The following is a 17,138-nucleotide window of genomic DNA, read 5'->3' as shown; positions in this document are numbered from 1 at the left end:
AAAAAAGTAAGATTATACAAGGTGCCTTCAATAAGTATCCAGGCTTTTTTCGTATGGGCATTTTTATTGATAGTACACACATGAAACTCTAGTCCCCTTTGAAGTAATCTCCTCCGCTTGCAATGCATTTCTTGTACCGTTCAAACAACTTCTGGAAGCCCCCATAGAAGTCCTCTTGTTCGCGCAAGAGGACTTCCATGCGAGCTTCAATGTCAATGACCCTCGTCACAGCTCCTCTCATCTCGATTATTTCATAACGGCAGACTAAGGTTTCCCTTGAGCTTAGAGAGTAACCAAAAGTTACAGGGAGCTGTACGATAGGGAGGGTGAGGAACTGTCTTGATGCCCATATTGATCAAATAGTCTGATCTTCTCTGAGCACTCTTGGGACAAACTTTGCGCAAATCTTCCACATCCTCAGTTCGTCGTGAATAATTGTGTGCACAGTTCCCACACTGACATCAAACTGTGCACTTATTGTCTTTATAGATACACAACGATGAAATTCTTTATTTGGCCAATCAACTCTGGTGTTCTGACTTCCTAACTCCTCCCACACCTCATCATCCTTCACAGACTCCCTGCCTTCCTTGAATCTCCTATGCCACCTAGAAACTGATGCTCGGTTCATCGAAGATGGTCCAAAAACAGTCTGAAGTATTCTATACGTTTTTGTGGCATTTTCTTCCAAGTTTAAAATAGAATTTTATTGCATGTCGCTCTTCTGACGTGTCCTCACATCCAGATCGTTCTTTTAAAATTCACCAGCTGCGACAATCAGGCTTTAGTAGGGTGTATTGCAATTCCTGCTGTAGCTGTTCATTTGAACCAAAAAATCATAAAAATTGGTCAGTAATCTCATAAGATGACTAACAATGACATACTGATTTTTCAAGAGTCTGCGATAATTTTAAATGCCTGTACAAAAAAAGGTCTGGAAACACATTGAAGGTACCTCGTACAATGGCCATGGGGGAAAGAAGGGCATAGTCATGCACCTTGTCAATCCCGAGTAACGTCGGGTCTTCCTGCTATTATTTATATTCTCTTTCACTTGAGAACGTTGTCTAATAAAACGTTTAATTTTTATTATTTAGATTAATACTACCGTCCTCATCTTCAAAAAGTTGCGGCAGATAGAACAACAGGCCTTTTCCAGGTGCTTTTTTCTGAACTTGAGAATCAGTACGGAATTTTGGACTTGACTTTGTTTCTGAAAAAATCGGAAGCGATTTTGATTACTAAATAGAAGAAAAATTTAATGACCGAGGATTTTATAGGTCAAATAGATTTGAAACACTCCAAAAATGATTAACAACGAAGGGAACATATTTTGCCTCGACACCGGTTTCATCTAGCTGGATGCCTGGCGTTACCCGGTCATACAATACGCTTAAACATGATATTTTAGTTTATGCAGATTACATGAGATTTTTTATAGAATCAATCCTCTATTTAATATTATATTTTACGGGGAATAATTTGCCCGGTGGACTAATTTGAAAAATAAAAATAAATAATGTCGTTAATCAAATTCCGTCTGCGTTTGTTTACAATATCACGTCAGCTGATATTTGGGTTTGACAATGAATGCCCTGGAAAAGTCACCTTTGATTAGTGTTTAGTTTTAAAATATGCAAAAGAAATGATTTGCAGCGATTTTAAATGGTACCTCTTTTATCGTAAACTGAACTCATTAATAAGAAAAAATTAAAATAAAATGGTGAGGTACACCCGAGCATGAACAGGGGATCATTCAATCTGTTGTCGATTACTCTATCACTGAGATATATCTACAGATGACAATAATTCTGTGTTTTTTAAGACGGAATAGTTTGCTGAGATTTTATTATCTCCCTTGGCCGGTGTAACGTAAAATATTTTCCTGTAAAAATTCCCTTTTTACCCATTAGAAAGACTACTTTTGGATCGGATTTTTTGCTATTTTCAATTCTTATCGGATGAATTTCTGTGTAAAACATATCTAAGAGCACTTCCAGACATATAAATTATCTGTGTGAAATTTGCAAAAGATAGGCTCAGCCGTTTTGGAACCTATAAGGAAAGAACCCACACACACACAACGTGACTTTTATATAATAATAGAGACAGCGATTAAAGATTTTTTGAGAAAAATCTGTTATTAAAAATATTTTAAAAATATAAACTAATATTTCAAAAACAAAAAAATTGTGAAACATTAAATTTAGCGATGCTAAATTAATCTTTTTTAAAACAATATCAAAATGTTACATTTAATATCAAAATGTTACATTTAATATCAAAATGTTACATTTAATATCAAAATGTTACATTTAATATCAAAATGTTACATTTAATATCAAAATGTTACATTTAATATCAAAATGTTACATTTAATATCAAAATGTTACATTTAATATCAAAATGTTACATTTAATATCAAAATGTTACATTTAATATCAAAATGTTACATTTAATATCAAAATGTTACATTTAATATCAAAATGTTACATTTAATATCAAAATGTTATATTTAATATCAAAATGTTATATTTAATATCAAAATGTTACATTTAATATCAAAATGTTACATTTAATATCAAAATGCTATATTTAATATCAAAATGCTACATTTAATATCAAAATGTTACATTTAATATCAAAATGTTACATTTAATATCAAAATGTTACATTTAATATCAAAATGTTACATTTAATATCAAAATGTTACATTTAATATCAAAATGCTACATTTAATATCAAAATGTTACATTTAATATCAAAATGTTACATTTAATATCAAAATGTTACATTTAATATCAAAATGTTACATTTAATATCAAAATGTTATATTTAATATCAAAATGTTACATTTAATATCAAAATGTTACATTTAATATCAAAATGTTATATTTAATATCAAAATGTTATATTTAATATCAAAATGTTATATTTAATATCAAAATGTTACATTTAATATCAAAATGTTACATTTAATATCAAAATGCTATATTTAATATCAAAATGCTACATTTAATATCAAAATGTTACATTTAATATCAAAATGTTACATTTAATATCAAAATGTTACATTTAATATCAAAATGTTACATTTAATATCAAAATGTTACATTTAATATCAAAATGCTATATTTAATATCAAAATGCTACATTTAATATCAAAATGTTACATTTAATATCAAAATGTTACATTTAATATCAAAATGTTACATTTAATATCAAAATGTTACATTTAATATCAAAATGTTACATTTAATATCAAAATGTTACATTTAATATCAAAATGTTACATTTAATATCAAAATGTTATATTTAATATCAAAATGTTATATTTAATATCAAAATGTTATATTTAATATCAAAATGTTACATTTAATATCAAAATGTTACATTTAATATCAAAATGTTACATTTAATATCAAAATGTTACATTTAATATCAAAATGTTACATTTAATATCAAAATGTTATATTTAATATCAAAATGTTATATTTAATATCAAAATGTTATATTTAATATCAAAATGTTATATTTAATATCAAAATGTTACATTTAATATCAAAATGTTACATTTAATATCAAAATGTTACATTTAATATCAAAATGTTACATTTAATATCAAAATGTTACATTTAATATCAAAATGTTACATTTAATATCAAAATGTTACATTTAATATCAAAATGTTACATTTAATATCAAAATGTTACATTTAATATCAAAATGTTACATTTAATATCAAAATGTTACATTTAATATCAAAATGTTACATTTAATATCAAAATGTTACATTTAATATCAAAATGTTATATTTAATATCAAAATGTTATATTTAATATCAAAATGTTATATTTAATATCAAAATGTTATATTTAATATACAAAATGTTACATTTAATATACAAAATGTTACATTTAATATCAAAATGTTATATTTAATATCAAAATGTTACATTTAATATCAAAATGTTACATTTAATATCAAAATGTTACATTTAATATCAAAATGTTATATTTAATATCAAAATGTTATATTTAATATCAAAATGTTACATTTAATATCAAAATGTTACATTTAATGCCACGTGACCATTTGGGCACAGCATCATTTTATTAAAAAATGCTTTATTAGTGTCTTTTTCTTTTTAGATATTAGTAAAATTTTGTAACTAACCCCATTTTTGTTCATAAAAATGTCTCCGAATGCAGAGTGACAAATGTGCATACACGACATATTGTTTTGTTGATACCGGTGTTCAAAAGGGATCCCAAATTTCTAGCCTCTGTAACACTTGCTGGCACTTGGCTTCATTAGTTGTTGTTCGAATAATAAAGGTAATACAAATGTTAATTGCTAAAAGGAAAGCACTTTATTTGCCTTTTTACATTTTGAAGTGAGTACACCTCTTGTAAATAATGTTCACCGTCTCGTTAGTTTCGGGGCTAAGAGTGTACTGCCTACTCGCCTGTCATGCTGGCTAGGGATTGGTTAAGAAGAAAGAGAGAGGGAGAGGTAAATGATGAGACTCTTGATAGCAATTCCTGGTTTGTGTCCGGTTTATGAGAAAGAGAGAGAGAGAGAGAGAGAGAGAGAGAGAGAGGGGCTAAGAAGCTTATTTCTTAGGGAATGGTATTATTTTCGTCCTAATTATTGGCTTTTAGGGTGACTCAGGTCAGTCCTACACCTCCTTCTGACTTCGGAAAAGTTAGGTCATGTGGTACTAGCAGGCCGGTGGGACACATGCGAGAACATAACATAAAATTAACGCACTATTGAAGTGACATAGATATAACGAGTATGAGCCAGACAACGCATAACGATGTAAAAGACTTTTTAGTGGAAAAAAAAAATACTTAGAAGCGGTTTTACTGTGTTCAATTTGTGAACCTCGGGAGTACTTCTGATTCAGACTAAAAAAAAAAAAAAAAAAAAAAAAGAAAACGCCCTGAAATAATGCTGTTTCACGTTTGTTGTCTAAAGTAATAAATCCGCGAAAATACTTTGAACGTTTTTAAAATAATTTAAAATTTATTTCTCTTCGACTTTTAAGATCAATAAAAATAATCAATTAAAAAACACACACAGAAAAAAAACTATTGCTTTGTTTGTTTGTAAATAAAAAAAAAAAAAAAAAAAATGGGCGGGATCGTCTTTTTTAACTTTTAGTTTACTTTGGTTTGATTTTTAAGATGAGCGGGGGGAGGGGGTGATTGAAAAACCGCACGGTAAAAAAAAAAAAAGAAAAAAGAAGCTGTCATTTGGTTTTACACTGTTCAACTAATACCATATGATCTAACTTTTCGGAGGTTAGAAAGAGGCTAGAAATTTGAGATTCCTTTCTAAGCTAGCACCATTTTGTTCAAAATTCAACCGGAAGTTGAAAAATAAAAATCAGTGTTGAGGCAAAATGTGTCCTTTTGATCGTTGAATATTCTGGAGTTCATCAAATCTATTCGATTCTACGCGGTAAGTTATCTGTTCGATTCTACGCGGTAAGAACGGCTGTCTTAGGACTCTTTCGGCTTGCAATGTAAGTTTAACAAAAGCAAGATGCACCGGACTTACCTCCAACGCCCATTTCTTGCAGTCCATTTAGAATCTTGCCGACGCATGAACCCCCAGCGCCTGCTTCTTCAGTCTTCTTAGAGAGTTCGCCAAGTGATTTGCTACCGTCCATTCTGTCGGAACTCTTACTCGATTCTTTTGGTTGTTTTTGTGAGGATTTAGGACTTTGTCCACTCTGGGTCTTCTTTGAAGACTAAAACATGAACAGAAAAAAGAAAAAAAAAAACGGATTAAATAAAACAAAAACAAAAAAAAAACAAACATTCATTTTTATTTAATGATAAAAATTGGGCTACGTTTAATGTTAGAATACTAAAAATAAACAACATCACAGAATATATACTACTAGCAAGACCCGTCTAAATTCCACGGAATGAGAAAAATGGATAGTGTATCTCTATTTTCGGTCACAGTTTCTTCTCTATATAATCTAGCATGGTTGCCCGGCGTTTCCCGAGTATTTGGAAGTACGTGTTGAGCAAAAAAAAAAAAAAAAAAAAAAAAGTGGTAGTTGGCAGGCAGGCTCGAACTCGTTCCACGAAGGAGGAAAAGAACGCGAAAAAAAAAACACAAACAAACAAAAAAGACGTGACGTCTTTGCCGTTGCGTCCATCGCCAAAAACGGAAGTTGCGAAGGTTTAAATTAAGGCTAGTCAATCGCAAAGAGGGTTTGACTTTCGAAAATATCAGCGAAAAAGGCGACCCCTCCTTGTAGAAAAGTGCCCAGCTGGGGATGGAGAAATTAATGTTTGTAGCCAATTGTTCGATATTTGTCGTCCGAAGATTCGAGCTTCCAAACGATACCAATCTCGTAAAAATTCGTCGCCTCTGTCGAAAGTTTTAGGCATACATACATACATACATACATACATTTAAGCAGACATGTGAGATTTATATTATAGACTAATTTTGGAGGTGTGTGTGGTTTTAGGTAAATCAAGTCACCCGGGTGTTTGTGTCGGGGGGGGGGGGTAGGTAAGTATGAAGGATCGAACCCGAACCCTTGAGTCGAAGTTGGAAATTAAATTGTGAAAAAAACAAAAAACAAAACGTGCGACGTTAATCACTGGGCTACCACGAAATAGTAACGAAACATGACGGAATTTATTTAAGTATTGCGAATTGGCAGGTGCCTGTACTTAATGACTTAATGAGGTCAACTTTGACTGCGGGGGCAGTATTTTATTTACTGCAGGCAGCTTTTAAAATTTTTTTTTGTTTCCCCAAGATGTTGTGGGGGAAAACCAGCTTCCCATATAGCAATTGTCTGATATAAGGAGAAACTCCGCATTGATCAAAGCTGATTGCTTTCGGACGTTTCGCAGCCGGAAAAATGCCGCCAGAATTAGTTTCGCTTTTATTATACGAAAAAGCTTAATGCACATGCGGCGATCGAAGAAAATTAAATAGACAGGCGACACCCGTTGTTAACTCGTAGATATTATAATTTAGACGAGATATAAAAGTTTTAAGAAGTGAGTCGACCCACCGCTTCTCAGAAAAAAAAGCCTTTCTCGAACATACACAAAAAGCGAACATACATACACACATTTTCGCTTTTATGTATATAGATTACAAGAAATAATTTGCCCGTTGAATATTTCGCAAAAAATGAATAAGTAAAAAAATAATGTTGCTCATTAAATTCCGTCTGTGTTTGTTTACAATATGACGTCAGCTGATATTTTGGCTTGACGACGAATGCCCTAGAATAGTCACTTCCGATTAATATTTAGTTTTAAAATATGCACATGAAGAAATGATTTACGCGAATTTTTAATTGTTATCTCTTCTTTTATCGTAAATTGAACTTATTAATAAAAAAAAATAATAATAAAATAGTACGGTACGATCGGGCTTGAACAGGGTATCATTCGATCCGTAGTCGAATGCTCTACCATGGAGCTATATCTCCAGATTATAATAAATCTGGTTGTTTAAAGAAGAAATGATTTGCTGAAATTTTATGACCTTCCTTGCCGGTGAAACGTAAAATATTCCCCTGTAAAAATTATTCTTTTTCAATCTATATGAGAGAAAAGCTATTTTTAAGATCGATTTTTTTCGATTTTCGATCATTATCGGATGAATTTCTGTACAAAACATATCTAAGAACACTGCCAGATATATAAATTAGCTTTGTGTGAAATTTGCAAAAGATAGGCTCAACCGTTTCGGAACCTATGAGGAAAGAACTCACACGCTGACAGTGACTTTTAAATAATAGTAGAGTTGCATAACTATTAAAAAAAAAACGTTTCTCATAAATTTATGTTTGGTGTTATGCCCTTCTTAGAGATAAAATATCGAAGTAGAATTCGATGCAAAACTCACGCATGCGCTTCCAACATTGAACTCCTGCCAACTCTTGTTAAGATAGGAGATGCGGGCTTGAAGAAACCTTCTCGCAGGAGCTGGGTTTCATGTTAATTGCCTTATTCAGAAGCCCATTACAAGCTTTCGTTTCTTTTGTTAAATAACCTTGATAGTTCAACTTGAGTAAATTGCACAATAATTGCTGCCCATTACCCTTTACCATTTGAACGTTCTCATATTGGAGGAAGGGAATATTAAATACTTTGGCAAGTTTGAAAATTGGCGAAATTCACTCTGCAATTCTTTTCTTTCTTTTTTTTTTTTTTAAATCTTTATAGTCACAAGTAAGCATCGATTGTTCAGGATCTTTGTTTAAATATAGAAGCGTTCATTTGATCTGCACGGGTAGCGACGAGAATGCTATTTTAAACGTAACGTACAGAACCGTGGACTTCGTAAAAGGAAGACCATTCCCTGACGTCACAATAGTTGGTGCTAAGCAGATAAACAAAACTTCTCGGGAACGGTTACATGCTGCACGTGGACATATACGGTCGATACTGTCTGATATTATTTCACCTTTGATATCAACCCTTTTCCGCGTCATTTAATGCCGAATCCAGTTATTTTGGAAGTAGTATTCATGTTGCATCCAGTTATTTTGTAGAAAGATGGTTATTCTTCAAGCTCTTTGTATCTTCAATCATTAGTTTGTAGTGTTTGGTTTGGTTGTTTTATAGTGGATTTTATCGTTTTTTGTTCCCTGCCCTGCAGAACATGAATGAGCTTTGCAATGGGGGAGGGAAAAGGTTACAGTATTAACGTTTGTTACATTTTAAGTTAGGAAACCAGTCAGGAAGTGGTTGATTTTGAAGAACAATTTTTTAATAGAGTATATTTGTTTTTTAAGTCGTATTCTATTTAACCCATAGTTGGGACCCTAACAGGTGCTACCACTCCGGGTCAGAGTGGACCTGGGAGCAATGGCAATTAAAGGGTGGCTCCACACTCCCCAAAGCCCACAAGCTGGGGCCCTCACCATCGGATATAATTTAAGGTCATATCCAGGACCTGCAGTTTTTGAAAAGAAGCTACTGGAATAGGACGTTTTATTACAATGAGGTATCAAATCAGGAAATTGATGGAGACCACTAGACCAAGGAACTGGAACAAAGGAAGCAGGGATTAGATTAGACCATTCTGAAGAACGCATGCCATGATAGTCTTTACAGAAAATACTACATCACTTTGGATGTTAATGTTGAGCATTATTTTTTTTTTGTTTTGAATCTGCCTACTTAAAAAAGTAACCGTGAACAAATCTAACGTTGTCTTTTTAATTTGTTCATGGAAATTGCGTTATGGAAATCGCTCCAGACAAGGCATGAAGCTACTTCATGGAAATTGCTCCAGACATGGAGTGAAGCCACTTGATATAAGGAAGTAACAAGAAATGCCTATTAACCTTAGTCTTGAAAACACCAATGCTATAAGTAGGAGGAAAACAGTCAGCAGAAAGAGTTCCACAAAATTGCAGTTCTTAGAAAGAAGCTACTGGAATCGAATGCTTTATTACAATGAGACATCAAAACAGTGAAATGATGAAGACCACTAGACCAACAAGTCAAACGAGCTGGAACAAAGGAGGCAGACAATTCTGAGGAACACTCGCCATAATAGTATTTATAAAAGACTGAGACTAGCAACATCACCTATGTGAGAGAGAGGTTGGAGAGAAGAAGAAAACGTAGGACTAATCAAATTACAGATACGTTTTTGCATCTTATCATGAAATTTAAAATAGGACAGAGATTCACCAGTTTAAATGTGAAATTCTGAGTGTGACTGGAAGCTAAAAGCATTGAAAAATTATAATAGACATTATTTTCATTCCCTCTTGTAAAGAAAAAGTTACTGCTTGGCCTAACGTTCACAGGAAACACGAGTTGGAACAATTACATTGAAAACATTGCCATGGCCGCTGCGAAAAAGGTAGGCTCTCTCTACCGTGCTAGAAAACTACTGACACCTGAAAGTATCCTGTACCTCTATAAGGCCACCATTCGCTCATGTATGGAGTATTGCTGTCACATTTGGGCTGGTGCATCTGCTACTAGTCTCTCGCTCCTAGACAGGTTAAAAAAAAAGTCACCAATCTGATAGGCCCTGAACTGGCATCTAAGCTTCAGCCTCTGTCCAATCGACGAAACGTTGCATCCCTCTGCCTGTTCTACAAGTATTTTAATGGTGAATGCTCTGACGAACTGCAAGCACTTGTGCTCCCATGACGTAGACACCATCGACAAACCCGACAGGCAACTAAATCCCACCCCACGCAGTAGAGATCCCTAGATGTAAAAGATCTTTCTATTCCAGTAGTTTCTTCCTCAGAACCGCTAGACTCTGGAATTCCATTCCAGGTCCCTGCTTCCCCAACTGTACTGACATGCAGAAGTTCAAGTGTAACGTGAACCGACATCTTGCTGCCCAAATCCCTAGTGCCCCAGTAGTTGCTGCCCCTGATAGTAGCCCCCTACACCTAAGTGGCAATGTGCCTTGTTTGGGGTGAAAATGTAATAACAATAAAAAAAATTCAAAATAATAAACGAATTTTAGTTATTAAAATCCACAAAACAACGTGAGGCTCGTTTACTTTCATTTGAATATTTAATCTTTATTTTAATCTATCTATAATATAAAAACGAAAATGTGTGTGTGCATTTTTTGTGTACATCCGGCAAAGGCTTTTGGAGAGGAGGGGGGCACTCCGCACAGTTACTTTTTCTTAGAACCTTTTATATGCTACCTAGATTATAATATCTATGATTTACAAAACGAGCTCGCATGTATCTTTAATTTTGGCGACTTTCACACGCTATTTTTTCGCAGTATTTCTTAGTTTCCGCATGTTTATTTGGCTTTCCTGTGTATAAGCGAAACTGAACCTGTAGTTAAATGAGCCTCCCCGGCACTCGTGCTCAGGAAGTTCTCAAAGCAACGAGGTTTGATCAATGCGGCCCAAACCCGTCATATCAGACAATTGCTATTCATTTGGACACTCCCCTATTTATGGGGAGGTTTTCCCCAACATCTAGGGGGAAACACAGACACTGGCTTGCAGCCAAAGTTAAGTTTTCCCATATGGCATGATGTTTGACCTCATAAAGTTGATGCACCTGTCATTTTACTTTTTAATCGTTAAATTAAAATGCTTCTCATTCCTCTCCCTTCGTGGCCGAGCGGGTAAGATACCAGTCTTTTTTTCGCTTTCTTTTCCACCTTCACGTCACGGCTTCGGGTTCGAGCCTACCTTCCTACCAAAACTTTTTTCTTCTAAACTTCCAAAACACTCGGGCAACGCCGGGTACACCCGCTAGTATATCCATAAAAATGAAAATGTGTGTGTGTGTGTCTCTGTCTGTCTGTGATTACACTTACCTACGAAATTACTCTGTCAATTTTCGGTCTACAGATTGGAGATTTGACATAAGGGGCATTGAGATTTGGAAAAATCTTTTGGATCGGTTTTCAGCCGGAAATTTGGCTGTTAAGGGTTCAAAGTTCAATAATTTGACCCGTGAAAACTCTACGAAACTCTTCCGCCAATTTTGGGTCTAAATACTTGAAATTTTAGATATAGGTTACTCGGACATGGATTTAACTTTATGATTTTATTTAAGCCCCAAACAATAAATGTTAAGGGGTCGAAATTGGGGTCAAAGTTTAAAAAAATTTGCCGTTTGCGGTCTCTACCAACTTTTCTCTATGGCAGTTAAGGAAGCCTATTATACAGAAAGGCATTATGTTACATATTCACACATTTTAATATATACATATGCACATAAAGTTATGAACAGTACATAGGACCCGAGCAAAGCCGGGCGGAACTGGTAGTGTCCTATACCACAAAGTCGATTTAACTGTAAATTCACTCATCATAGGACGCTATATATAATTCCAATGCGGCCACGCTTCCTGCCATTAACTGATGAGCGTTTCCGGAAATTATCAGTTTCATTCAATTTCAGAATTCCCTACATTAAGTTGAGAATGAGCTCCAATCTTTGGTCTCCCCTGTGCCAAACTTTCACGAAAAACACTCGTCTAGCTGAAACCACTATCAAGAATTTCCCCCCACTCTTTATCTATGCCGTAAACCTAAACGTAGATTTCATGAACAAAACTTTTTTTTTTTTTAGAACCGCATGCCCGTGGAACTCTCCTACGTTTGCCTGCTTTCCAACTGACTACAATTTGGTCGTCTTCAAGTCCAATGTAAACAAGTTCTTGATGAGCTGTCTCCTTAAGTAATCCAATTTACTATATTTCCACTACGTTGTCCCGTTGACTTCCGTACACTTATTGACTCATCCTCGAGTGACCTCCGGGCCTTGATAAGTGATGACTCTTTTGTAAAAAAAAAACAAAAACAAAAATTCGTTCAGTTCGAACAGTCTCCTTGGTCGTGTACCCCAGTAAAAGGCCACCTAATGAAAACTGATGTGTACATCACCGAAACGTCGTGAACATTAAAATCAAGGAAGCGTCTATATATTAATACGATAATGTGTGTTATTTTCTGTGTCACGCTTACATCCGGGCCGTTTAATTGTTATGTACTTTCATTTCTTGTCATAAATAATTTTATCAAGAATTCTTCATAAGTTTTGATTTCGGTCTCGATTATAATTGATGGCACTCCAGTAATCTGCTTTTTTTTTATAAGTTTTATCAAGAATTCTTCATAAGTTTTGGATTCGGCTGAAAGAACTCAAGTTTATATATATATATATAATCAACTAAGTCATGACGTCACCCCCCCCCTTGCACATTGTCCGATAGGCAAATCGTCCCTCCATCATTCATATTATTCAACAACAATGCTTCCAGAAAACCCTTCATATTTATAATTCTAGAATTACGCATAATTTTCGGAGCTGATATATATATATATGAATTTTTCATAAGTTTTTATTTCGGTTTCGATTCAAGCTAATGCACCCAAATCATGTGGATATATATAATTTTTTTATTTTTAAAAGTGCAACTTTATAATATATAAAAATCGATAGAACGTTAACTCTATAATAATATATACGAAATCTGCAAGAATTAAAATATCATATTTAAGCGTACTTTACGACCGGGCTTTGCCGGGCGTTCGTGCTAGTTTTAGATACATACTTTTGCAGTTTTAACAAAAAAGGTACAATAATATCAGAGCGTCGCCACCATCAGTATATTACATAGGAGTTCCCTGCGGAATTTTCACAGGCCCCGCTAATGTAAATAGTTATAAAACATCGGTTCAAAAACATCGTCAAATAATATCGATTTTTTTGGAACCAGGATTCAATGTTAAGTGAATGTATAACATCTCGCGTTTTAATATATGGATTTTTTCAAAAGAATACGTTGATAAGCATCGGAGAAGTTGCGTCAGCACGAATTACGAATTCATTCATCCAACTATCGCTACGTAAGTCCTAGTGTTAGATATGGGCCGCTCGCCAATCAATTAGGCCTCCTGCTTTAACCATATTCGATTATGGCTGACGACTTTGGCAAGTTGATGGCCTAACAGTCTGCCATTTTTAATTTGGAGTTTTTTGTTTGTTTGTTTTTTTTTTTTTTGTCGATCGTACTGACAAAAGAAAACGATCCGAAAACAAGCCACTGGACAAAACGAATAAATTTATCGAATTCATTGGTTCCTGCGTAAAGTATATCTGTGAATCGTAGCAGTTTTTTTTTAGTATGCGAAAGAGGGGGGTGAACATCTGCCATCGACTCAAATACCAGCCGCTGGTTGACACACGTCCGACACAGATGAAATTTCTAATTCATAACAATGAGTTAAAGAGAAAACAGAAATCAACTGAGTCATGACGTCACCCCCCCCCCCTTGCACATTGTCCGGTAGGCAAATCGTCCCTCCATCATTCATATTATTCAACAACAATGCTTCCAGAAAAACCCTTCATATTTATAATTCTAGAATTACGCATAATTTTCGGAGCTGAGATAATTATTACTGTGCACTTCCATAAAAATATTACAATCTGCGATAATAAAACCTTCCACTTTTTATCGACTGCCAGAAAGGTTATGCCTGAACGCATCTTATTAGTCCGACCACAATACAAAATGACAATGCGAAAAAAAAAAAAAAAGAAAAGACAAGTGAAGCACGCATGGTCCCCCGTGAGTGCACAGTGAACGAGGCATAAAAAATGACTAAGTTCAGCATTGCCCCCCCCACCGTCCATTTAGCTCCAAAAGTCCCCAAGGGACGTCAAATCCTAGTGAAAATAAACAAACGGTGTAGTGTAAGTGTTTAACATATGTAAATTTGAGTTCTGCACCATGTAAAAAAAGAAGTGACCAAGTCCATCATTTGCCCCCCCCCATTTAGCCACAAAAATCCCCAAGGCCTTAACATATTTAAATTTGAGTTCAGCACCATGCAAAACTGCTAAATAGACATACACAGAAAATTTTGGACAAATATGGTAAAATAGTCCCAAAAATGGAGTGTTTTTATTAGCCCTAAAAGAACCCCTGGGGTCAAATCCAAGAGTTATCGCGAAGTATAAACAAACAAAATATATAGAATCAGTTAGTTGCAACTTTTCAGAAAGTTTTATAAAAATCCAAGGCATCAATTTGTTTTAATAAGCACAAAAGTGTCAATTTTAGCCATTTTAAACCGAAAGACACCTCTAGGGGAGCAACCGGTGTTTTCCCGGAAAATCCGTTCTGTTATTTTTTACTCATATCATGTTTAATGTTTGTGCAAAATTTCAAAATATTCCAAGGCGTAGTCATTGAGAAAAGTGCGGACAGACGAACGGTGAATTTACAGGTCCACCCTCCTTTTGTCAGGGGACTTAAAAAACCCCCAAAAAACAACAACAACAAAAAAAAAACAAAAAAAAAACGCAACAATTAATCAATAAGCGTGTTAGGCACTAAAGAATGTTTGATGCGAACAACTATCGAAAGCAGACAACTACCTAGGATAAGCAGATCGAAACCAACAACCCCACTAGCCAGCACGCCTCCATATTCAAGAAAATAATGCGTTTCCCGCCAACGGATCCGCGCAGTCTTAATCTCTGCTAGCATCTCCGTTGGAGAAATAATACGTTAAATGTTTTTCGCGAATTGTCGTGGTACACTAAACCAGACTATCCCAAACTTCAGGACACCATAAAGCCCCTGAGCACGGAAAAGGTTTTTCACGGAGCACTAACAAGATAATTTCTAAAATATATATGAAAAACATAAATTTCAAAATTTAAAACTAACTGTTGATAATATTTACACCGACTTTTTGTTTTTGATTATTCAAAAACTAGCAGTTCAACCCGGCTTTGCTCAGGCCTTATATACTGACTAAGTTTGACTCGTGTCCAGGTAACCTACATCAAAAATTTCAAGTGTTTAGACCTAATATTGGCGGATATTGAAAGAACCTGCAAAGGTCAACTCTTTCAACTTTGACCCTTGGCAGATAAATTTTCGGCCAAAAACTAATTAAAAAGTTCGCCCTATGTCTGAATACACTTTATGTAAAATTTCAAATGCTTAGACCAACAATTAGCTGAGTAATTTGGTAGAGACCGCAAAGGTAATTTTTTTAAAAACTTTGACCCCAATTTTAACCCCTTAACATTTGTTTTTGGCTCAGATCAAGTTAAAAAGTTTGATCCATGATACAAGTAACCTACATCTAAAATCTCAAGTGTTTAGACCCAAAATTGGCGGGGGTGTTTGGTTGAGATTTTAAAGGTCAAATCGTTGAACTTTGACCTATTGACAGCCAAATTTCTGGCCGAACACCGATTAAAAAGATTTTCCCAAATCTCAATACCCCTTATGTCAAATCTCGACTCTGTAGACTAAAAATTGACAAAGTAGTTTAGTAGGGAAATGCATACGGACAGGCAGACAATTTCACTTTTATAGATATACTAGCATGGGTGCCCGGCGTTGCCCGGGTATTTGGAGGTGTATGTTTGAGCAAAAAAAAAAAAAAAAAAAAAAAAAAAAAGCGGTCAATTTTTTAAACATTAACCCCTTATTATGACCCCTTAAAATTTATTGTTTTGGGCTCAAATCAAGTTATTTAGTTAAATCCATGTCCAAGGAACCTATATCTAAAATCTCAAGTGTTTAGACCCAAAATTGTCGGAGGAGTTTGGTAGAGTTCTCAAAGGTCAAATCGTTGAACTTTAACCCCTTGACAGCCAAATTTCTGGCCGAAAACCAATCACATAGATTTTCCCAAATCTCAATACCCTGTATATCAAATTTCGAGTCTGTAGACTAAAAATTGACAGAGTTATTGCGTAGGGAAATGTAGATACACAGACAGACAGATACACAGACATGTTCACTTTTATAGATATATAGATTGCTGTGTCTTTTTGTTAATTTATTTTTTTAAATTTCTTTTTCATGAACCATCTTGAAACTCTTTACACCTTTATGTATCGTATCTCTTTCCAGTAAAAAAAAAAAAAAAAAGAGATCAATGATTACATATCTGCAGTCATTTCATTTTACCATATAAAGCATTTGACCTTCTTTAAAAAATGGCTTCCAGAGCCTCTCTGCCTCACTCATGACCCTAGGGCTCCGTGGAGCTCAGTTTGCGAAACCCTGCACTAGACAATTAGCCCGCGTTATCTATGCCGTATCTTCCAGTGCAATATGTAACTTGTTTGGAAATGTATGCAGTGTGTTTAATCTTGATTTTTCGTCGCAAAATGATATTCTACAATTTATTTCCAATGTATTTTAACAGATTTCTAGCGTAGTTTTCCATTGTTTAATGCACCTTCTGTTAGAATATTCCGACATACTACATATTTTTAATTTAATTGTTGTTGACCCACGTTTGTAAACGTCAGACTTCGTGTAACAGAAAGTAATCACCTCAAATGAGATCTGGCGAACCAGCAGCCTATCAAACATCATCGCGTAAGGAGATTAATTATTCTGGAAATGGCTCCCTTCAAATCTTCCACTGATATTATCGCTGTTTACACGATGGATTCAGGCTCTCAGAATCCTAAAGTATACGAAATCGTAAAAGACTGGGTATACAAAACAACCATTATAATTGGTCTACTTTTACTGACGTCACAGCAATAGCCAGTTTTTAATGATAGGTTTTATTGCCACACTGACGTATCAAAAGAACACAATAAAATTAGAAATCCGTATATCGCGGATGTAATTTTTAA

The 17,138-nt window shown here is 34.5% G+C and overlaps 1 protein-coding gene across 9 annotated transcripts in view; it reads right to left on the bottom strand.

Annotated features, from left to right (window-relative positions):
- LOC145279992 (neo-calmodulin-like) overlaps positions 1-17,138 on the bottom strand; it is a 500,860-nt gene that overhangs the window by 49,873 nt on the left and 433,849 nt on the right. For 7 of the 9 annotated variants that reach the window (XM_080131596.1, XM_080131597.1, XM_080131602.1 and 4 more), the window contains exons 2-3: positions 5,569-5,761; positions 1,109-1,213 (exon numbers count right to left, since the gene is read on the bottom strand). In XM_080131596.1, coding sequence (XP_079987722.1) covers positions 1,109-1,213; positions 5,569-5,761 — 298 coding nt within the window. The remainder of the gene's footprint in view (positions 1-1,108; positions 1,214-5,568; positions 5,762-17,138) is intronic. The other 2 variants (XM_080131601.1, XM_080131600.1) reach the window with 1 other exon arrangement.

The sequence above is a fragment of the Euprymna scolopes genome, chromosome 7 (genome assembly GCF_053919585.1).
Source record: "Euprymna scolopes isolate OS-2025 chromosome 7, ASM5391958v1, whole genome shotgun sequence".
NCBI lineage: Eukaryota > Metazoa > Mollusca > Cephalopoda > Sepiida > Sepiolidae > Euprymna > Euprymna scolopes.
Note: the sequence above shows the minus strand (reverse complement) of the source record. Positions and strands in the feature narration are given on the sequence as shown.